This window comes from Oryzias latipes, chromosome 7 (genome assembly GCF_002234675.1).
Source record: "Oryzias latipes chromosome 7, ASM223467v1".
NCBI lineage: Eukaryota > Metazoa > Chordata > Actinopteri > Beloniformes > Adrianichthyidae > Oryzias > Oryzias latipes.
In genome coordinates this window covers 26,451,094-26,473,319 of record NC_019865.2, presented here as the reverse complement: position 1 = coordinate 26,473,319, position 22,226 = coordinate 26,451,094, and the positions used below count along the sequence as shown (strand labels likewise).

General features: G+C 38.6%; 1 protein-coding gene across 3 annotated transcripts; it reads right to left on the bottom strand.

The window, feature by feature from the left end:
* Positions 1-367: 367 nt before the first annotated feature.
* On the bottom strand, positions 368-17,941 carry LOC105357801. 3 transcript variants are annotated; one of them, XM_023956955.1, is made up of 7 exons: positions 17,826-17,933; positions 5,673-5,990; positions 5,272-5,421; positions 4,180-4,272; positions 4,065-4,093; positions 1,517-1,591; positions 368-1,352 (listed from the first exon to the last, which is right to left on the bottom strand). In XM_023956955.1, the coding sequence occupies exons 1-7, from the start codon at positions 17,884-17,886 to the stop codon at positions 1,251-1,253; spliced, it is 828 nt and encodes a 275-aa protein (XP_023812723.1). In that variant the 5' UTR covers positions 17,887-17,933; the 3' UTR covers positions 368-1,250. The 3 variants fall into 3 exon arrangements, with proteins under 3 accessions (XP_023812723.1, XP_023812724.1, XP_023812725.1); XM_023956956.1 differs by lacking the exon at positions 17,826-17,933 and adding an exon at positions 6,192-7,024; XM_023956957.1 differs by lacking the exons at positions 368-1,352; positions 1,517-1,591; positions 4,065-4,093; ... (1 more) ...; positions 5,272-5,421; positions 5,673-5,990 and adding exons at positions 15,044-15,705; positions 15,849-15,938; positions 16,896-17,045; positions 17,304-17,624 and having other exon boundaries at positions 17,826-17,941.
* Positions 17,942-22,226: the final 4,285 nt, after the last annotated feature.

The window sequence follows — 22,226 nt, the reverse complement described above, 5'->3', positions numbered from 1 at the left end:
CAAAAATTTATTGTATATAGGCCACAGACCGGGATCACATTTGGATTTTGGCCCTTTGAGCAAAAAAGTTTGGCCCCCCTGTTCCAGGAGGTCTGTTTTTAGAGAACATCTACTGTGCAGCCTGCTTTAAAACACTCACATTCTGTTTTTGCAATTTTATTCCCGAAACTGTTAGTCTTTTTTTCCCCCAGGAAAACAACAAACAGGCTACACTTGTTCTACTCTTAGTTGTTGGAGCAAACCGAAGAGAAGTCTTTAACTTGAGCAAATCCATTTCTGCTGATGATCTGCCACAAAATGCAAAAATAAAATGCTGCAACATGAGGAGTTAGTCTAAATTCTAAAAGAATAATTGATAGGTGAGATCTGTAAAGTAGTCAACTTTATTTTTCACAATAACTAAAAGTTTTAAGGCAGTAAAATCCTCACTACACATTTATAGACTTTTCTCACATAGACATAAACATCTTCAGACTTTTCTCTCTTGTTTAAACTCTCAAAGTTTAAACCATCATAAAAATAAGTCCAGTATTATTGACAAAAAAAAAACCTGAAATGATGGAAGATTTATGTAAATGTGGCCGTTTGAAGGATTCAGTACAGCAGACCAATGGAGATTTGTTCACAATAGTCTATAGCTGATAGGAACATGGAACACAATGCACAAAAGAGAGAAAAAAGAGCATGGAAAGGTGAACTGCGATATATATATAGAATGAACGTTGTAAAGAAAAGTACCGATATATTATCAATGTTTTTAGAACCATACAGGTTTATTTTTGGTGAAGTTGTTCCCTTTTGAAAGCTGCCTTCAGTGATCTTTTAGGGAACTGCAACATTTGGTGCCTGCAGGTTTGCAGCAAATTTATTACCATGAAGTGGGGTTTAGGTAATAAGTATTCAATGAAGGTTAAAATGACCAGATGTGAAGTGAAAGTCCTGCAGCTTCTAAGAAAACATGACCTTCAAGATCTAAATGCAGGATTCTAACCAAGTGTTTCCCAACCCTGGTCCTCAGGAACACTGTCCTGCATGTTTCCCATGTTGACCTGCTTATCCAGACATGATTCAGCTCATCATCAGGCTCTGCAGAAGCCTGATGATGACAGTCATCAAAGGCAGGTGTGTTTGAGGAGGGCTGGATTGAAAAAATGCAGATTACTGTTCTCCGAGGACCAGGGTCAGGGAAACACTGTTCTAACACAACAAAGCCTCAGGAGGAACATTTGCTGTGACTCTCATCTGTTGGTTTAATGAAGGCTGATGGGATCAGTGTGGACATGAGCAGAAGAAGAGGACACTTTGACAGTGCTGTAGGTCACTGCATCTCCTTCATCGTCTTTGTCCACAACCTGGGAGACAAACAATAGAGAACCAACTGTAGACCGTATCCACAAGCATCTACAGCCACAGTAATGTCACGTCTTTAGATGATGTGCAGCAACAACACTTTGGATAGACTGATGTTTCAGTGATAAGATCCTCACTAAATCCTCATTGCAGTCTCACAGCTTACCTGCTGCCTGTTGTTGGTGTTCCTGGAGAAAGTGATGGAGGCGTAGGAACCAACATCTTCTGGAGGAGTCTGCAGCTGAAGACAGTCAGAGGAGGAACATGAACTTTCTGCTCTGACATTCTCACAGCTGGAGGATCATGTTCTTTTGACACCACCTGTTCCAGGAGAGGACTTATCCTCACATTATTAGTGGTGCTTTGGATCAGCATGGATTTGTTTCAGCCATTTTATTAGAACCTACAATATCTCACTGTTTATATGGGATATAGGTCAATGTCTACAGTTCTGTAGAAAGTTTGGGACACAAACAGAATTTTTAGGGAGACTTCAGTCCAAGTAAAATACTTTTGATTAAAGAAGAAGCTTTTGTGAAAATTCAACTTTATTCAGGGTTTTTTAAAAGCTGAAATTTGACTGATATAAATATCCTTTACCTTTTACATGCAAAAACACATTTTCTTGTCAATTTGAATTATTCTATGAGTTGTAGTGTTAGTCCTTCTTTACTGCAATAATCTATGAATATCACTGGGTTACAGGCGTCTCCAACCCTGTTCTTTGTGAGCTACTGTCATTATTTTGCAGCTAGATTGAATGAACCCAGTTTCTGATTAACTGAACACATCTGATTCCTGATAACCAGTAGGGTTAGCTGCAAAACAAGCTGGGGGGTATTCCAGGAAGCATGTTTAAACTAGCCTGACTTTGAGCCTGAACTCTGGCTGAAATCCGCCTGAACTTGTTTACTCTGGGTATGTCGGTTCCAAAAGACCAGATATGAGTTGGCGTAATTACGCTCGACTTGGTAACCCTGGGTTATTGGGCGTGCACAGCAGGTACATAAAGACATTCTCAATAGATCGCAGATTTCTGGAGTCACCATGGAAACGCGTGGTGAAAAAAAAAGAAAACGCTGTACTTCAGTGAGACGGAGTCTGAGATTTTAATGACGGCGTATGAAGATTACACGTCCATCAAAAAAGTAACACTTCTGCATCATCAAAAGAAAGAGTTTCTGCGTGTAGAAAAAGAGCAGACAAAGTAAACGCACGAGTTTCTGATCCTGTTTCCATTTTCCTTGTGACGCATGCATATATACATATATATATATATATATATATATATATACACACACATAACGTATCCAATTTTGCCAACTTAAATGAATGACTTCTATTGGGAACAAACAATTGAGTTAAATTTAATCAATCTAATTTCTTACGTCTATAAAACTCAATAATTGTTCATACAACTCAAATTTACATATTTATTTAATTAAATGTCACATTACTCCAATTCAATTAATCTTTTATCCATCTTAATTAATTATATTTCTTGAACTCTCAAATGTCTAAGTTTGAGCCGGCAGATATTCTCATTTTTATAACAATAAAAACAGACGGGGGGGAAATGCACTGAGTGCAAAATCTCAACAAGGAATTTACCGTCATAGTCATTGCAAATACGGCCCGTAGGGTTGCAATATAAACTCATTATCCTCTCCTTCACTCTCACTCATGGTGCAGAGAAGTAAGCTCAGTAGGGCAAAATAACTCGGCGAAACATGGCAAAACACAGTAAAACAGCTAAACAACTAAAAACATTTGGTCAAAAACCCACACTTAAACCCAAATCCGTCCAGACAGGCAAAGGGAATGATATCCCACAATCCTTTGCGGTGCCGATCTAACAGCAGCACCAAAGTTACACCTACTTCTTCCTCTTTCGGCTTCTCCCATCAGGGGTCGCCACAGCGAACAAGTCGCATGGTAAACTTGGCAATGTTTTACGCCGGATGCCCTTCCTGACGCAACCGTCTCAAACCGGGCTTGGAACCGGCACAGAGGTAGAGAAGGGAACAAAGTTACACCTACTTAATTGAATTAATTTGAATGAAAGTAAAATAACTGTCTGAAAACTACGTGTTATTTTTAAACTGACTTACAAAAAAAAAAAAAAAAAAGATTTATCTTAACTGAAACAAATAATTAAGTTAGATCAAAGTACATAAAATATTTTTCCAACATCCATATGTGGTCTTATCATGCTCTCACGGTGGAAAAAGTATTATCTGAGCTTCTTCATCCACTAAATCATCTTCAAATGGACACTCCATGCTGCTTCACCTCTCTGTAAACAAACTAAGCTTCAACTAAACCTGCTCCGGACCAGGTTATGTTCAGAGCATGAGTTGCTATGGCAACTTGACCTACCCTGAAACATACCTCCATTTCTGGAACCGAAAACTGAGGTTATCAACTTTCTTAGCCTCAAACTTATCGTGAGAGCTAGCATAACCTGCTTTCTGGAATACCCCCCTGAGCACTAGTTCATTAGAAACAAAGTGGGACAGTGTTGCTTTACAGCCCCCTTGTGGCTAAGCCAGTTTGTTACAGTGAGAGTTTTTTGGTCTCCTTTAAATTAAGTTTAAGGAAAATAACTAAGTTTAAACTCTGTGTGGAGCAGCAGAAACATGAAACAGAGTTTAGAACCATGGCCACAGAGGAATCAGAAGTCCAATATGTCATTATTTAGGTCAAAAACTCACCATATTTTCCTCAATTTGTGTTTTTCTTTCTGCAGAAACAAAAGTCAGATTTAAACTCAGAATCAGAAATTCCTCTAAAATAATCTTCTGTTTCCAGCAGCAGGAATGTTCTCACCTTTAATCCTCCTCCATCCCATCAATATGACAACAACTATTAAGCATGCTGCCACAATTACAGCTGCAGTGATCACTGCTGTCATGCCTGGAGCTTAAACAGAGGTAAAAATGCAAAATAAACAAGAAAACATTTAAAAATAGAGAAAAACCAAAGCAAAAACAAAATAGTGACACTTAAAACTGTTGAAAAAAGTCATTTAAAGGGCCTATATTATGTAAAATCAACTTGTTTAGCTTTTTAGTGTATTATAATGTTCATTCCTCACTATAGACAACCCCAAAGTGGTATTTTGATTAATTCATGAATTTCCGAGTACAGTGTTTACCCGCCTATTCGCCTTATAATATTTGCGGTTTCACATATTTGCAGATTCTTTATTTATTTATGTGATTCTTTCAGTTCATCACAGAAACTCAGACAGCTCAAGACTCTTTTATGAGACTTTTGCCTCTGGTACAGTCAATTGCTCTGAATAAAAAAACCTCTTTATGTTGAGCATTATTCCAATGTTCTTTAATGAATGTTTTACAAAGTATCAGAAATGTTTCAGAAGGGTTTTTGGTGAGTAAGGATCAGTGACGGACATTCTTCAGCCGTGGGGGGATGTGGGGGGGGTTCTACTTATTCTGGATTATTCACAGACGTCTCTGGTCTCTAACCCCCGTGAATATGGGGGGAATACTGTTTATGGATCTAATTTACTCTGAAAGGCTTAAGAAAATCATGGGATAGGCCCTTAACAAGTGTTTTAAGCAGGTTCCAAGCAGCAGCCTCAGAAACTCCAGATCTGAACATTTTTGAATCAAAGAAATCACAGAAGTTAAGAAAATCCAGGCATGTTTCAGACACCAACAATAAAATATTTGAAGAAATCATCCTGCCTTGAAGGTTTCTCTGTCATCTGCATCCATCTCTGTTGCTGCTACAGTCAAAGCTTCATCTATTTTAGTAAGTTTATGTTTTAAATTATTTTCAGTTTGATTGATGTTTAAGAAAGATGAAAATAATCACTTAACAGGTTGTTTCTTCTAAATACCAACAAAAAACTCTTTAGTTCTCTCTGTTCTGTAGTATTTATTCCAGACATACCTGCTTTAGAGAGATGATCTGTTGCAGCTGATGGTTTGGATATAGACAGAACTGATTCTGTGGTTGTTGTGGATTCAGCTGCAGATGTTGATGCAGAAGATGGTTTGGATGTTGGTTTAAGTGTTTTTCTAGTTGATCTAACATCATTTTCTGAAAGACGAGAAAGCAGAAGTTTGATGAAACAAATGTCATCTGATGTATGTGAGAAAATCTATAAAAATGTGTCATTTTCTATTGGAAACATAACTGTTTCTCACACATTATCTGTTTATATTTGTCATTAATTTCATATTTAAAAATTATAAACTATATAAACTAGAAAATATGAAACAATAGAATGCTGTATGTTTCATTCTCATATTCACAAACTTAAAGCTTTAACTATTAAATTCAAAACTTACTCTTAACGTTCAGTCCAACTTGAAAATCTGTTTCCTGTTCTCCTGATGTGCTGAACTGTCTGCAGTTGTAAATTCCAGCATCTTCATATGTGATCTTCTTTATCACCAGAGAACATTTCTCTGTAAGACTCAGTCTGTCTGATTTAGATCCAACATCTTTGTGAATCTTCCCGTGTTCAAACAGGGAAAATGTTTGATTTGAATAACTGTACAACCAGGTGATTCTGGAACATCCATCACTGAAATCATTTCCATTTTCACATTTCAAAGTGACTTCATCTCCAACTCTGACAGTCTTCTGTTCAAATGTTTGAGCGTCTACAGTTTAGAGAAAGAGAGAAACACAAACATGTTGTGTTGATCCTTTTGATGAACATCTTAGACATTTAACATGCATGTTTAAAGAATACACTGAAGTCAATGTGGTTAGCAGCCTGCTGTCATTAGCATTAAGAACACAACAAGTCATGTTCCATGCTTTCAGAAAGGTCATGTTTGAATCTCTGTCATGTTTCTTACCTGTAGATGTGAGCATCCATGTCAGAAACAGAGGGAAGTGAAGTGATGTGAAGTCAAACATTGTTCTCTCCTCTGCTCTTCTCTGTCTCTTCTTCTCTCAGTCTTTTCTGTCAGAGGCTGAAGCCAACATCAACCCACAGTCTGGAGAGAAATGGTTCCTCATTCTGTGAATAACAGCTCCTCCTTCAAGTTACTTTAGAGGTTTTTTTCTTTCTTCCTCATGTTTCTTCACAGCTTTCAACAACAAGCTTCTAAATCTACATTTTCGACAAACTATAAGACTGAAGTGAATTCTGAATCTAAGTACATTTTATATTTGGTTTTGTGTGAATGAGTTTTTAGCAGCGTCACATGACCGTGTGATCTAGACTTTGACTGTTTTTATCATCATGTCAAGCATTTTGATGTGAAGCTTTTTACATTTCAGGGACATTATTGCAAAGACTTTTGGTTTTCGCAATGTAAGCACTTTCTTAGAAATATGGTAATTGTTTTTTTTTACATAAAGCATAAAAACCTTTAACTTCTCTAAAAAGATAAATGATGCCTATTTCATGATTATTTAAGTGTGGATGAGTGTGGATGAGTTTCTCCTCACTGCTCAGGTGATCAGTGTATTTGGTCTGCGCCTCTTCCCGTTTTGGTTTTAATATTTATTAATTGGGTTTCAAAAGATTTGTTGTTCTGCAGGGGTAACAGAGGCACCATAACAGTTTTGTTTGGCTACCCTGGTTTTATTTCCCAGCTTATGCAGCTTACCAGTGGGCTACCAGCTGGTAAGCTGCACCAACTCAAGTCAATGGTGAGTTCTGAAGATCCTGCGTGTCGGATAACAACTGCAGCTCATATCTGCCAACAAATTTTATTTTAACAACAGGGGTTATGAATCTTCTGACAAACCAGAGGTATGTCTGAATAAACCCCTTTTATAATCGAGGCCGAACTTTATTAATTTTAGTCATATTTTAAAATCATTTGTGTTGGACTAGACGGCAAAGGAAAAGAGGGAAGAAGAGAGAGGAATGTTAGAGAGGGGGGGGTGCGTAGAAGGGTGATTATAAGGGGGGGGGGGGGGGGGTAAAACCATGAAGCAGCATAAAGCAACAAGTTTCTAGATGGTTATACTCATTACGGTGAGGTTCACATGTAATATGGGTCTATAAGCCCCCCCCCCCCCCCCCCCCCCCCCCCCCGAGCATGGCCCCCAGCCACTCCCACTCAGCACAGGCAAAAAGACCACTCCCCAAGTCAAGCCAGACCACCACTCAAGCTCCCCAACCACACACCTTTTCAGAAAGATGTGTGGTTGGGGACACCGAGTCCAGAAGACTGCGTACCTCAACCCGCCCCACCCAGTCAACGGACCCGACACTCGGACTAACGGAGTCCCCTTTGTAGCAATACAAAGAGTTATGACAATGATAGATACTAATCCTCCTTCTATATCGATGGCACTCATGTCACCAAGCACACAAAGTGACGGTGATTGAAACCTTCAGCCAGACTGATAGATCGGCGCATACCTGCTGCCAGAGAGCCTGGACAGGTGAACAGAGCCAGAGTGCGTGCATGTAACTGTTGGGTAGATTACTGTCACAGTGATGCAAATGTCTGAGTTACTGAGACCCATCTTGAACATCCTCTGTCCAGTGTAGTAAATTCTGTGAAGAGTTTTACGTTGGACTAGCTGCAGATTTGGACTTTTTGTCAGTTTAAAGGTGTTTAGACAAAGTTCTGACCAGAAGCTTTCATCTGTGCTGATGCTCAAATCTGCATCCCATTTCGTTATCGAGATTGAAATATTATTATCTTGCATAAGAGTTTGTATATTTTGAAGAGAGTTTTATCCATTGAAAAATCATCCATTTTAGAAGAACATTGACACTCAATTGAGCACAGGTGTTAGCTCACCTTTGCACTAATAGTTTGCGTGATTAAATGAAATATTTCACACTAGTTGGTTTGATGGCATAAGTATGCGTGTGTGAACACTTTTTGTTTTGTGACATGGGAAAAATTTTCGAGCCAACAGGTGTGTTAACATCTCAGTGTGTGTGTGGACAGACTCCGCCCATATTGACCTGTATTACATCTGAACCTCATTGTAATGAGTATAACCATCCAGAAACTTGTTGCTTTATGCTACTTCATGGTTTTACCCAACACCCCCATTTTCTATAATCACCCTTCTACCCCCCCCCCCCCCCTCTCTGACATCCCTCTCTCTTCTTTCCTCCTTTCCTTTTCCGTCCGGTCCAACAAAAAATAATTTCAAAAATAATTCAAATGAATAAGGTTTGGCCTCGATTACAAAAGGGGTTTATTCAGACATACCTTTGGTTTGTCAGAAGATTCATAACCCCTCTTGTTAAAGTAAAATATGTCCAACACAAGAGGCCCTCAGCTCTCATCTGTTTGCTCAGCTGTTGGACAGGACAAATTAAAAAAAAGGGCTTTAATGCCGAGAGCAATAAGCAAACTCGAAAGAGCAAAACCGAACAAATGCTTCGACACAGTACAACAGAAACTCAAACCTTAAATAGGAACATAATCATCTGTGACTCTCAGGTGACCTCAGGAAGGGGAGGGCCTCCAGGAGAGATCACAGCAGAACAAAAGACAGGCCTTTTCATCAAAGACAACGATAGAGAGAAAGAGAGACGATCAGATGAGACGAACAAGGAGAGAACATAGCAGAACAAAACTGGGGGACTCTTTGAGGCAAAAATGGTTGAAAATGGCTCACAAGAATATTCTGCTGGGTCATATCCAAGATCAGATAAGAATAAATTTGATTTATATATATAAACATTGTGTGGGTGTTTAGTTAGCTTGACAAGGGGTGAGGCATTGTATAATGCACATGTATGTGTGTGTGTGTGGGGGGGGGGGGGGGGGGTTATATGGCCACATGAATACCACATGAAACTGGGTAGTTAGGCCCCTGCGCATATCTTTACCTTCGATAACTATCACTAAAGTGGATTACGAACCTCTGCCCGTGAAAAAAACAAAATTAATGATAAATATTAGGGGTGTAACGGTACATGTAGGTGCATTTTTTTGGCATTTTCAACATTCTAATGCTAATAGAACAGACTATTTTCCTCTTTGTTGTATTTCTCTTTTGCAATTTCAGCTTTAGCGAAAAGGAAACCTGTTTCCCAGCATCATTTGCATCTGTGAGCGTCAGGTATGCAACAGCTCCAACTGCTTTAATGGAGGCATCACTGAAAAAATGTAATTATTTTCCCTGTGCTTCGGATATTGGAATAGAAATATGCATTTGAGGAATCTTGAGATTTTGAAGATGCTAAAGGGAGTCTATACAATACGACCGAGTTTTAGGGCCACGGTGAGGAAAAAAAATTCTGGCCAACGTGACAAGTATTTTCTCGTCATGAAAAAACTCGACACAAAGTTTCGAGAAAAAACTCGAGATAAAAGTCGAAATAAAGTTTCGAGATTAAAATTTGCAATGTGCGCGAGAGAAGTGAAGCTGAGTCTTTCAGGAGTATTCATTTTTATGGCTAATATTAGTGAGCTAGTGGCTTTGTACTTCAGTTTACGACAGAGTTTTATGGCCACCAAAAAAAAGTAAATTTACGAGATTTTATCTCTCTTTATCCACCTCTGTCATGGTAGGGATTTTATTTTATAAATTTACGGGAATAAATTCAAAGATTAACAAGGAGAAAACCCCGAAGTTGTCTGTTTATCGGAGCCTAGCTTGAAGATGAAATATGTGGAGCCTTTTGTGAAGCTTTATTTCCGGATTATAGGTTTAAAACAAAGATATTCTGAACCAACTCAAAATCAGATTATTGCCAGTGGAGCCATCTTTCCGGGATTCAGTGTCGGTAAAGCGGACTTTCATCTGTAAAATAAGGAGCTCAGAGACACGTTTGGGTGTAGAGAACCGCTGCAGCCTTTATTCTCCTTTTCATTCACATAACCTGAAGTTCATCTGTCACCTTACGTCATGATCCTGTCATCCTAACACCAATGGAGAAGTAAACAGTGTTACATACGCCCACTCCTGCAGATGAAGCGTCCCGTTTGATCATTAAAAAACAAAGATGAATGAAAATAGTCTGTTATATTAGCATTACAACGTTGAAAAAGGCAAAAAGTGCTTCTCCTCCTCAGACGGAAGCATCACACAAACGTAGAAATCTGGTCTTTGGTGGAGGAAGAGAGGATTCAAGCGAACAGTTCAATTCAATTCAATTTTATTTGTATAGCCCAAAATCACAACAACAGTTGTCTGGATGGGCTTCGAAGTGAAACATGAACTCAAAAGGATTGCGAATACAAAGAGTTCAATAGTAAAATACTAAAATGAACTAACAAACTGACTAAGCTATACTGGCATCCCTGCCCTTAGACCCCCCTTTGAACAGCTGCAGGGACACCGATGGCTTCATTGGGCTGCAGTGATCCTGCAAACCAACCATCAATAAATAAAACTTTAATAAATTGTAAATCAAACCAACGAGCTTCCAGTCATTTGGAACGTTATCAATAAATATTCAGCTCACCTGTTCAACTACGTTTAGTCGGTCTGCTCTGCTGCTGCGCTACGTTCACCTGCTTCTCTGCATGCTCACTTCCACTGTAATCTCCTAAAATTACGAGTTTTTATCTCCTAAATTCATGAGATAAAATCTCTCTCGCGCAACATTGCAACTTTATCTTGAAACTTTATTTCGCCTTTTATCTCGACACGACGAGTTCTTTCTCTCGAAACTTTGTGTCGAGTTTGTTCTCGTCATGACAAGAAAAAACTCGACCTGTTGGCCAGAATTTTTTTTCCTCACCGTGGCCCTAAAACTCCGTCGTATTACACTGTTACCATTTGTCTTGTTTTTATTTTGCTAGTGGCATGTGCCACTATGGAATGCCAACGGAAATCCCTCTCAAAATAGCCCAACCTTTGAAGCTGACTGGCACATCAAAGCCCAGCGGGTCATTGATGATTGACAACACTCCTCATTTAGTGAAAGGCCTGTCACCAATTTCCACTTTAAATGAAAACTGGTCAATAGACAAGTTCCATCCCAATGCAAGACTGCGTTGCATGGGTGTAGGACATTGTCCAAGTTTGAGTCCCTGTAAACCTGTAGCCAGATCTTCCTGTGAAAGGGTGCCGGTGACGACTGGGCTGTTGGATGAGATTTTGTGGAGACGAATGTTAGACTCAGCCAAAATCTTCTGTGTTCTGCGGAGAACGTGTATTGCCTGAGATTCAGAGGGAAATTACTTTAAACCATCCTCCACATAGAAGTGAACAAATTGTCTCAGATTGTTGCCATATTATTTTTCTCATTCTTTAGCAGTTCTTCTTAAACCATTTATGACAGCAGATGGTGATTGACAGCTACCAAAACATGCACAGTCTTGCGAAAGTCTTCTACTTCTGCATCTGGGTCATGATTTTTAAACCAAAGAAAGCACAAGTAGCTAAGATGGTCCTCCCTGACCTTAAAGTAGTAGAACATTTGTTCTATATCTGCCATTACAGCATACAGATCTCCTCTGAAGCATAGAAGGACTCCGACAAGACTGCTGTTGAGTTTAAGGCCTTTGAGTAACACCTGATTGAGAAATGAGCACTCGGAAGCGATTGTGGAGCATAATTTAAAAAAAAATTCATAACCAGAAATGCTTCTTCATTTTCAAAATGAAGCTGCATTTGTTGACTCAAAATTAAAATGAAAAAGCAATCCACCAAAATGCTTTTTTTTTTCTTATTCAATCCAGCTTTTTCTGTCAATTAAAATGATAAAGAAAATGGTATTTGACATTTCATTTTCAAAATGTTCTCTGGTAAACGTGTAGCAAAATTCATTTAGAAATGTCTAATTTGACAATTAAAATGAAGGAACAGAAATACTTTTTCATTTTCAAAATGTAACTGCTTCAAATGACCCAAAATTAAAATGAAAAATCAATACTTCAAAATGCTTTTTCATTTTCTACTTTAAAACTGCTTATTCTGTGTCATAATTAAAACGAAAATGCAAAGAGGAGATTGCATTACTGGGGAGTGGGAGTGCTTCCAGACTCCAGTTGGCTCATCCGTGCTCCTGTTCCTGACCGTTTACCTAGCCTTTGCTCCTGCTCCTACACCTGGCTGTGGATCCTGTCTCCGGCTCGACTCGCGCCCCTAACTGTCCCCCCCAACCACGGCTGGATGAGGCTCGTCTGCTGGACTTTATACATGTAGTTGTAGATTTAGATAAGTTAATTCTTCTCTATGAGTTCTAGTAAATTGCCTGTCCGTCCTGGGGGAGGATCCCTCCTTCATGTGGGCACCCCTGGTGTTTCTTTGTTTTATCCGGAATCTGTTTTTTTAGGAGTTTTTTCTTACCGCGAAGAGGGGTCTAAGGGCAGGGATGCCAGTATAGCTTAGTCAGTTTGTTAGTTCAATTTAGTATTTTCCTATTGAATTCTATGTATTTATGATCCTTTTGATTTTATGTTTAACTTTTTCAATTACCTATACGAAGCCCCTTGAGACGACTGTTGTTGTGAATTTGGGCTATACAAATTGAATTGAATTGAATTGAATTGAATCGCCCCGCCTCCCCTCTGGATATGCTGAGTCCAGTTGAATTATGCGACAGTGTTCGCAGGGTGGATGTGAAAATGCAAATGCAATCCCTTCTTTGCATTTTCGTTTCAATTATGACACAGAATAAGCAGTTTTTTTAAGTAAAAAAGGAAAAAGCATTTAGAAGTATTGATTTTTCATTTTAATTTTGAGTCATTTGATGCAGCTTCATTTTAAAAATGAAAAAGCATTTCTGTTAATCCATTTTAATTGTCAAATTAGACATTTATAAATGAATTTTGCTACACATTTATCAGAGAACTTTTTGAAAATGAAATACCATTTTCTTTATCATTTTAATTAAGTGACAGAAAAAGCAGTGTTGAAGAACAAAAAGAAAAGGCATTTTGGTGGATTGCTTTTTCATTTTAATTTTGAGTCAACAAATGCAGCTTCATTTTGAAAATGAAAAAGCATTTCTGGTTTTGACTTTTATTTTTAATTATGCTCCACAATCCCTTCCATAAAGGTAAAAAAACTACTCTAATTTTACCTGGATTTTGTGGATGGTAAATGCTAAAATAGGGAAATACCAGCACTCTTGGTTGAGTTGATCCAATGTATTCAATTGGAACCCCCTGCACTTAGTCAGCAGATGCGACTTCTTGTGAATTGGACACAGTTAATCAGAGTCTGGAGGGTGAGCATTTGCTGTGCTCATCTGTGTTTTGTTTGCTGTGATTGGAGTCCTGAAGTGTTGCTGGCTTTCCACTTAAAGCTGGGATCTGTTTTCATCTCTACCTGGTCGTTCATAAACTGAACAAAATAAGAAAATTATGGAAAATGAAGAGTGTTGTCTTTTTACTTCAACCAATGACTGATCCATGACTCCTGCAGTCCATGTGGGAGCTTTTCGACAATTGGATTTATTCCTCTTGAAGTATCCAAAAAATTCAGACCAGAAAATATCCTTCATTTGTTGCTCCATTGAGTTCCAAGAGGAGGTCAGCAAGCTCTGTGAAAGTTTGTCTTTAAAAGAAAATGAAATTGAGACGTTTGAAAAGAGAAGCTTCAATAGCTTCCACTGATCCTTAATTTCTATCCGGTCTTTGCCACCATCGATGAAGACCGTCTTCTGGATGTTAACATGAGCAGCTCTGATCCTTAAGCCATGTTGGAGAGATTCACCATTAAGTTACTAAGTGAGTAGGTCAAGTTTTTTTTACTGCATTTCAGACTTAAATCTTCTGAGGCATTGCGGAACATTGATTTCCAGGCCACATAAGTCTCAGCTCAGTTGTTAAACACTGTTAGCCCTGACGTTAGCAGATCCCGACGCGAGAGTAAGGCAGCAAGGTTAGAGATGTCAGAAGGTCTCTGTGGTGTTGAGGATGGAGCATTAATGGATTGGCTGAGTGGGTGACAGAGGGTTAGTCTGCTTGTTGAGGTTTGTTACTTCTGTATCCCTCTTCTTGATGTTTTTCCTCTTCTTCTCTATTTTTGTTGTTGTGAAAATGGCTTCTTAGATTATCCTCAGTGAGTCTCTCTAATGCGGTTTTTGTAACTGGAAGTTCAGAAAACTGTTTGTTCCATGAAAGCTGCTTCTAGAACGCTGGCTTCAGCGAGCGCTGCTTCAGCTTCTCCCTCTTGTTTCAGAGCGTTGAGTTTAGTCTCCATGCATACCTTTTCGATCTCTATGTCTATACTGCTTTTAGCATTCTCTGATCTAGTGTGGGCAGCTTCAGCTTTAGCTCATGCTTGAGCGTCAGCCATGCTAGCAGCTGAACTATTTGAATGACGACGTGAAGAAAAGGATTTGCAATCTGACCTGAGTTCCATTTGCGAGCTCTCTTCGTCGTCAGACATGTTTTTTGGGTTTTGTCTACCACCTGGATTTGATCTTTTTTTTTTACTTATTTGCCCTCAGCTCAATGTGCTGAATCAGTCTCAGCTGAGAGCTAAACATAAAGGGCTCCAAAAACTCCACAACTTTCTTGAACCACTTTTTTATTTGCTAAAAAAAGATCATTGCTTTTCAGAGTTCCAGATGCATAACAGAGCTTTACTTTCAACGCATGCGCACCACCCCGCCACACGCAGCACGTGCCTGGCTCCTCCAAACCAAGCTTCCTACTTTTACATACTGCATTTGGCCACTAGATGGCAGCGTAAGATCCATAACTTTTATCTTTACAATAAAATGTTTAATTTTATTGCCCCACATAAGAAACATTTACAATTAAACCCATATGAAACGAATAACAAAACACATGTAATGTTGGGGGAGACAGAACAATTATTTTTAAGACTTTTATACAATTCAGAAAAGAAAATGGATCAAATACAGCAAGAATAGATTTATCTTGAAAAATGACCACAAACATTTTGTTATTGAAAAACAAATTCTTACATTTATTTGAAATAACAAAGAAATCTGTGTAAACCTTCAGGTTAATATAGACAGCATAGAAAAAGTTAACAAAAGATGTAGAAAAGATAATTCTTTAAAGGATGAAAAAGCACTAAAGTGGGAATTGAAGTCAAACTGATTGAAGAATTAAAAAATAATCCACTTTCTTTAATGTTTGCTTGACATATTGTATCTCTCTGTACAGATTGAGATGATACTTTCTCTCTTTTTTAGGTGAGTCAGAGATTTCTGAGTAAAGACTTCTTTCATGTTGAGTAAAAACTTTAAGCTTTATTGAATCAACATTAAAATAATCACATAAAAAAGACGTATCCACTTATTTTGAAAAAAGTCTAAATATATTGACTTAAGTTTCTTTAGAAAAAAGAATTTAAAAACAATTTCTCCTCTGAAATGATTTCTGTCATGATCTAAAGCTGGTGTTCCATCATTTGGTGATAAAAGATGAAGATAACTTTAAAATGTGGTCCTCAATGGAGTCAAGGAGAAGCAGGCAGGTCTTCAAAGACTTCTTCATCATTCTGCTCCTGTGAGAAACACAGAACTGATCACTCTGACTCTTTGTTCTACTTTATAAGGACAGAATATGAACTCAGCTCATGTTTAATGGAAAAAGTCAGAATCAGTCATAGTCTGTGTCTGTAGCAGTTTCATGTGTTTGTGTTGTCACCTTGTGTTCTGGTCCATATGCAGACTGATGCAGTGATGACTGAGAGTGCTGCTAAACCCACAGGAACATAGATGATCCTCCACCAAACACCTTCAAGGAGAATCAAACCATTCAGCACATTTTCTCAATAAAATGGAACACAAACATCATCACCACTTTGATGCTGATGACACTTGACTTTTCTTTTCTTTTCCTCCAGATGACACGACTGTGTCATCTCATGTTTCTGTCTATCCAACATCCCCACTTGAATTAATGAAAAAGGTCTTTAGCTGAGTCTTCCAGCACAGCAGCTCCATTTGCAATCTTAAACCCTTGTGCTATCTTAGATGACCCCACCCTTACATTGACGTGTTCTCCCTACCATGACAAAGGTGGATAAAGGTGGAAAGATTTCATGTAATCCATGGACACCAGTGAAGATCACAAATCATTGAAGAAAAAAGGTTCAGCGCACTGTCTAGTGGGTCTAGATGACCCAACTCCCAATGTTAAAGTGCCTAGGATAGCACAAGGGTTACGGAAGGATGAAAACTGAAAATGTCTGCTGAATATTTATATCTAAATCTTAGCTTCTGCACCTCTAAAGGACTTCAGTTGGGATGGGTGAAGTGCTGCTGACCTCCAACATTAAATTTGGTCTGGTGGTGGAAAGAGTTCTTCAAGCAGATGGAAGAACTTCAGGAGGAAGAGCAGTTAAACACTGAGTGATTAGTTGTTGGTTCAATTCTGAACCTTTTCTGTGTTTAAGCATCACATTTATTCTCTGATGATTTCAGAAGTGTTGAAGTTTACAGATGAGACAAACTCCTCATAAAATAACTAGTGGTGTTTTGTTAATAAACAAGTAACTGGAACATTATTTCTTTGTCAAAAGTATTTTATGTTTGACTGGAAGTTTGGGCAAAAACAGAGACTTAGTCTTTTGATTGACAGGTGTGAGTTGAACCCCCAGCTCTAGAACATTCTCACTGGGTTTCTTCTGACAACCTTCATGTTCGTTTAGTGACTTCATCTTCAGATGAGAAGATGACATCGACCACATACCTGTTTTAGAGAGATGATCTGTTGCAGCTGATGGTTTGGATGTAGACAGAACTGATTCTGTGGTTGTTGTGGATTCAGCTGCAGATGTTGATGCAGAAGATGGTTTGGATGTTGGTTTAAGTGTTTTTCTAGTTGACCTGACATCATTTTCTGAAAGATGAGAAAGCAGAAGTTTGATTAAATAAATGTCCTCTGATGTAATGGAGAAACCATAAAAGACGTCAAAAACTGTTTCACACACTGTTCACGTTTCTTAAACTGAGTTTGAATAATTTCACATTTAGATGTTTAAACTAGAAAAGATCAGCGGACAATAGAAGTCCTCATATTTGTCAGCATTAAAGTTGATGTATGTTTTTATCTTATATTCACAAACTTAAAACTTCAAATATTACAATCAAAACTTACTCTGTATAACGCTCAGTCCAACTTGAAAATCTGTTTCCTGTTGTCCTGATGCGCTGAACTGTCTGCAGTTGTAACTTCCAGCATCTTCATCTGTGATCTTCTTTATCACCAGAGAACATTTCTCTGTAAGACTCAGTCTGTCTGATTTAGATCCAACATCTTTGTGAATCTTCCCGTGTTCAAACAGGGAAAATGTTTGTCTTGAATTACTGTACAACCAGATGATTCTGGAACATCCATCACTGAAATCATTTGCATTTTCACATTTCAAAGTGACTTCATCTCCAACTCTGACAGTCTTCTGTGAAAAAGTTTGAGCGTCTACAGTTTAGAGAAAGAGAGAAACACAAACATGTTGTGTTGATCCTTTTGATGAACATCTTAGACATTTAACATGCATGTTTAAAGAATACACTGAAGTCAATGTGGTTAGCAGCCTGCTGTCATTAGCATTAAGAACACAACAAGTCATGTTCCATGCTTTCAGAAAGGTCATGTTTGAATCTCTGTCATGTTTCTTACCTGTAAATGTGAGCATCCATGTCAGAAACAGAGGGAAGTGAAGTGATGTGAAGTCAAACATTGTTCTCTCCTCTGCTCTTCTCTGTCTATTCTTCTCTCAGTCTTTTCTGTCAGAGGCTGAAGTCAACAACAACCCACACTCTGGACACAAATACATCAGTTTCCTGTGGTTAGTATTTCCTCCATCAAGTCACTTCAGGTTTTTTCTTTCTTCCTCATGTTTGTTCACAGCTTTGAATAACAAGCTTCTAAATCTACATTTTCAACAAACTATAAATGAGACTGAAGTAAATTCTGAATCTAAGTACATTTGTACGTTCATGTCTCTGAAAAAGTAGAAATGTGGTTTTTTGTAAATGAGGTTTCAGCAGCATCACATGATTGTGTGATCTAGACCTTGGCTGTTTTTCTCTCCCAGCATTCATAGCTAACAGTGTGAGATCCGGTCTCAGGGTCTTTTGGTTCTTTTTTGAAAGAAGTATTATGATGTCAAGGACAATATTGCAAAGACTTTTGGTTTTTGTGATTTAAACAGGTGTTTAGATTTTTTTGGACATGAAGTAGATGTCAAGTTATGTCAGGATATGGTTCCTCTTTCTGCGAATACCGTAACAGCTCCTCCTTTAAGTAACTTCAGAGGTTTTTTTCTTCTTCCGGCTCATGTTTGTTCACAGCTTTAAAAAAAAAAAGCTATTTCTACATTTTGAAACAAACTAAAATTTATCCTACAGCAAGTCTCTTAAATAGTAGAAATCTGTTTTTGGAATAAAGAGGTTTAGCAGCATCACATGATTGTGTGATCTAAACCTTGACTGTTTTTACCTCCCACCATTCACAGCTAACTGTGTGAGATCTGGTCTCAAGGTCTTTAATCCTACTTCTTTTCTAGGAACCGTTCTGATGGGCTTTCTTGATTTTTGATTTCAACACGTTTTTAGATCTTTGTTTAACTGACATCAGGAAGGAAACCCTTAGCTTTCACTTGGAAAGATGAATGATGCCATGTTTTCTAATTCTTGTTTTAAAATATTTTAGAATTTTTTTGTTCTTTAGCAACATAACGTTTTTTCAGGCTCTTCTGTCTATCTGATGGTAATAGAGGGAACCTCACGAATGAAGGTAGCCCTCAAACTGCTTTACAAGTGATTGCAACAATGTTCTTGTACATATTAACAAGTTCAAATCATATACTTTGTTCATATTTAAACACTACCACCCTCCCTGCACAGTGCAGTTTTTGTACCAACAATTATATGGCGTTTCATCTCTGCCATAAAGTGAAAGGGCATAAAGACAACTGAGCGGGCGTATTCAGGAACTGAGTGAGGAACCTTACAACCGCGCAAGAGCAATTCGCAAGCCGTGATCCTGCGCGGTCACTTCCCCTTTGCGCCCTCGCCTGGGTTTGCACGCAGTGTTAAGGGGGCGTTTTTTGCCACTTGGGGGCGGAAACCTTTCTGGTTGATCTGAAATTTGCCCGTCTGATCTGGTGAGGCAGCGGGGCGGGACTTTTGTTTTTTAAAGCAGGGGGGGGTTAAAAAGTGGCTCTTGAGCTGCATGCGGGTCTCTGCCTTTTATCATATTTTCTATGTACAGTACTTTCACAACCATAAAGCGAACTTAAAAGTCTTAAATTTTCTCCAAAATGTACAGAGCGGCCCTAATGTGTTGTTGTGTGACTTCAGTAAAGAGGACCTAGGAGAGAACAGCATGAGAACGGTACGGAGAGAAGTGAGGACGTGAAAGAAGACCCCCCCCCCCCCCATAGTACGGAGGTGCAGATATGTGCATAATGCAGAACAACTTCGTTTTGGAAACCCTGGGAATGCAAAGAGACACGACTATGAAGCACAGTTTAAACTGCAAACTATCAGCTACGCGGAGGAACATGGGAATAGAGCAGCTGCAGTTCTGTTAAGTTTGAAAGATCTTCACAGATTTAGACTTCCGCCCTCAATAACTCTTCTGATAAATGTTCAAATGTGTCACTATCTCGATCATTTTGTATTAACACAGCAAGTGAACAACAAATGCATTTCAAAAGAAAAAAGATTGTTTTGGTTTTTTTGCCTTTTAATCAGAATTGTTCTCTTAAAGCTGTGAAAGCAGACATGCAGCAAGCCGGCTACCACAAGGGACCGTCAACAATGTTTCTTTTCTATTAAAGCCTCTAAAAGAAAAGGTTGGGGCCCTACTGGCCCTTCACTCAATGACCCCCACTAACCATCTCTTTAGAAAAAAAAGACTGCTTCCATTCTTAACAAAGGAAAAAAAAACTCTTGCATTTATAAAATAGATCTTGTTTGGATTGACTTTCTGCAGGTGAAGGCTGTAGATGCACAACTGTACAAGGAAAGAAACAGTTTTTCGCTGTTTTGTTTCAAATTCTGCACTTGATTCCAGAAGGCAGAAGCTTATGAGGTGGTTACTGATGCTGGAGAAGTCATAGATGATCATCATTGCTCTGCAGATGCAGCAGGAGCTGGGAATGTCTTGATGTTTTGAATGGAAAGAAGATGGTGACCAATGATCCTTAACCCTTATGGTATCCTAGGCACGTTAACATTGGGAGTTGGGTCATCTAGACCCACTAGACAGTGCTCTGAACCTTCTTTCTTCAATGATTTGTGATCTTGACTGGTGTCCATGGATTACATGAAATCTTTCCACCTTTATCCACCTTTGTCATGGTAGGTAGAACACATCAATGCAAGGGTGGGGTCATCTAAGATAACACAAGGGTTATACCCCCTCTGAATCATCTATCAGAGATGGAGGTCAGCTCATTTCGACATAGTTTCATCTGAGGAAGAGGAGTCTTTGTTAGACCTTTCTCTCTACTGACACACCTTCATCTACACACATCTGCTCACTTCTGCATCAACTTTTATTTGTCAATTTAAAAATAACCAGGAAATAACAAATGTGGCAGTTCCTCAAAAGACCACTGGAGGCTGGTTTCAGAAAAGAAAATCCAGCTTTCCACCCAAAAATTAACTCCTGTGAAGTTTGTTTGAAAAATCCTCTTTATGTCATTTGCTTAATATTTTATTTTCAACACAAGGAAAATTAAGTGGATGGATTTAATTAGCTGTTCTGGTTAATCAGGTTTGTACATTTTTAGAGGAGAAATTTTATTTTACTGTCAGGGGGGTTAATAGATGTATGACTCAGCAGAATTCTCTCCTATACTTCTTTCAACCCAATCACCAATTTTCAAGTGTTAATGTGTGCAGAGTTAACTACAATCAATATGAATGACCAATTTAAGGCTTAATCTTTGGCCTTTAGAAAGAGTAATGTCAGAGACTACTATGGTTTCAGCGAATATATACGTAAATTACAATAATGTAAGGCAGGCATTAATATAAATGTAATCTTATTTATATATACATCAATGTTAGCATAGAGTTTTTGACCAAGAAATACAGAAAAACTGCAAAGTATTAAAATGAATCACAGATTTGGTCAACAAATCTATATTAAAATAGCTCCTTTCTACCTTCTTCAAAGGCCTAATGCGCTTTACAGTCCCACACCTGCTCACACACACATTCACACATTGGTGCCAACCTTCCACCAGAGGCATGGTGGGATTCAGTGTCTTCCCCAAGGACACTTCGACACATGGGCGGGCAAGGCAGGAATCGAACACACAATCTTGAGATTGGAGGTTGATTGCCTTAGCACTGCACCACAGCTCAGGTCATCATTGAGTTGCAGGGATCATTCTTTACTTTTTGTCCAAAGTAATGTAATTCAATCGGTCCAGAGGGTTTTTTTCTCTTCTTTTTTATCATGTTTGTTCACATTTTCAAACCAAAGCTTCTGAATCTGCACTTGTAACTAAACTAAAGTTAACTACACTGCTCAAAAGAATAAAGAATCACTTTGAAAACACATCCTATAACCAAACGGTTGAAATATTATTTTTAAATGTTTTATTCTTTAGTTGCATGTCTTGACAAGACAACTACAAAAAAATAATTAATGAAAATTAAATGTACTGGCCTATGGAGGTCTGGGTATGGAATAATACTCAGAAATCAAAGTGGAAAAACCCGCTACATGCTGTCTTTGAAAAAATCCAAAATGAGGTTTAGTAGTGAGTGTGGCCTCCACGTACCCATATATCTTTCCTGCAATGCCTGGGTCTGATTCTGAAGAGGCGGTGGATGCTCTACTGAGGGATCTCCTCCCACACTTGGAGCAAAGCATCCGCCAACTCCTGGACAGTCTGTGGTGCAACCTGCCATTGGTGGATGAACAGACATGATGTCACAGATGTGCTCAGTTGGATTCAGGTCTGGGGAACAGGCTGGCCAGTCCATTACATCAATACATTCATCTAGCAGAGACTGCTGACACACTCCAGCCACATGAGGTCTAGCATTGTATTGC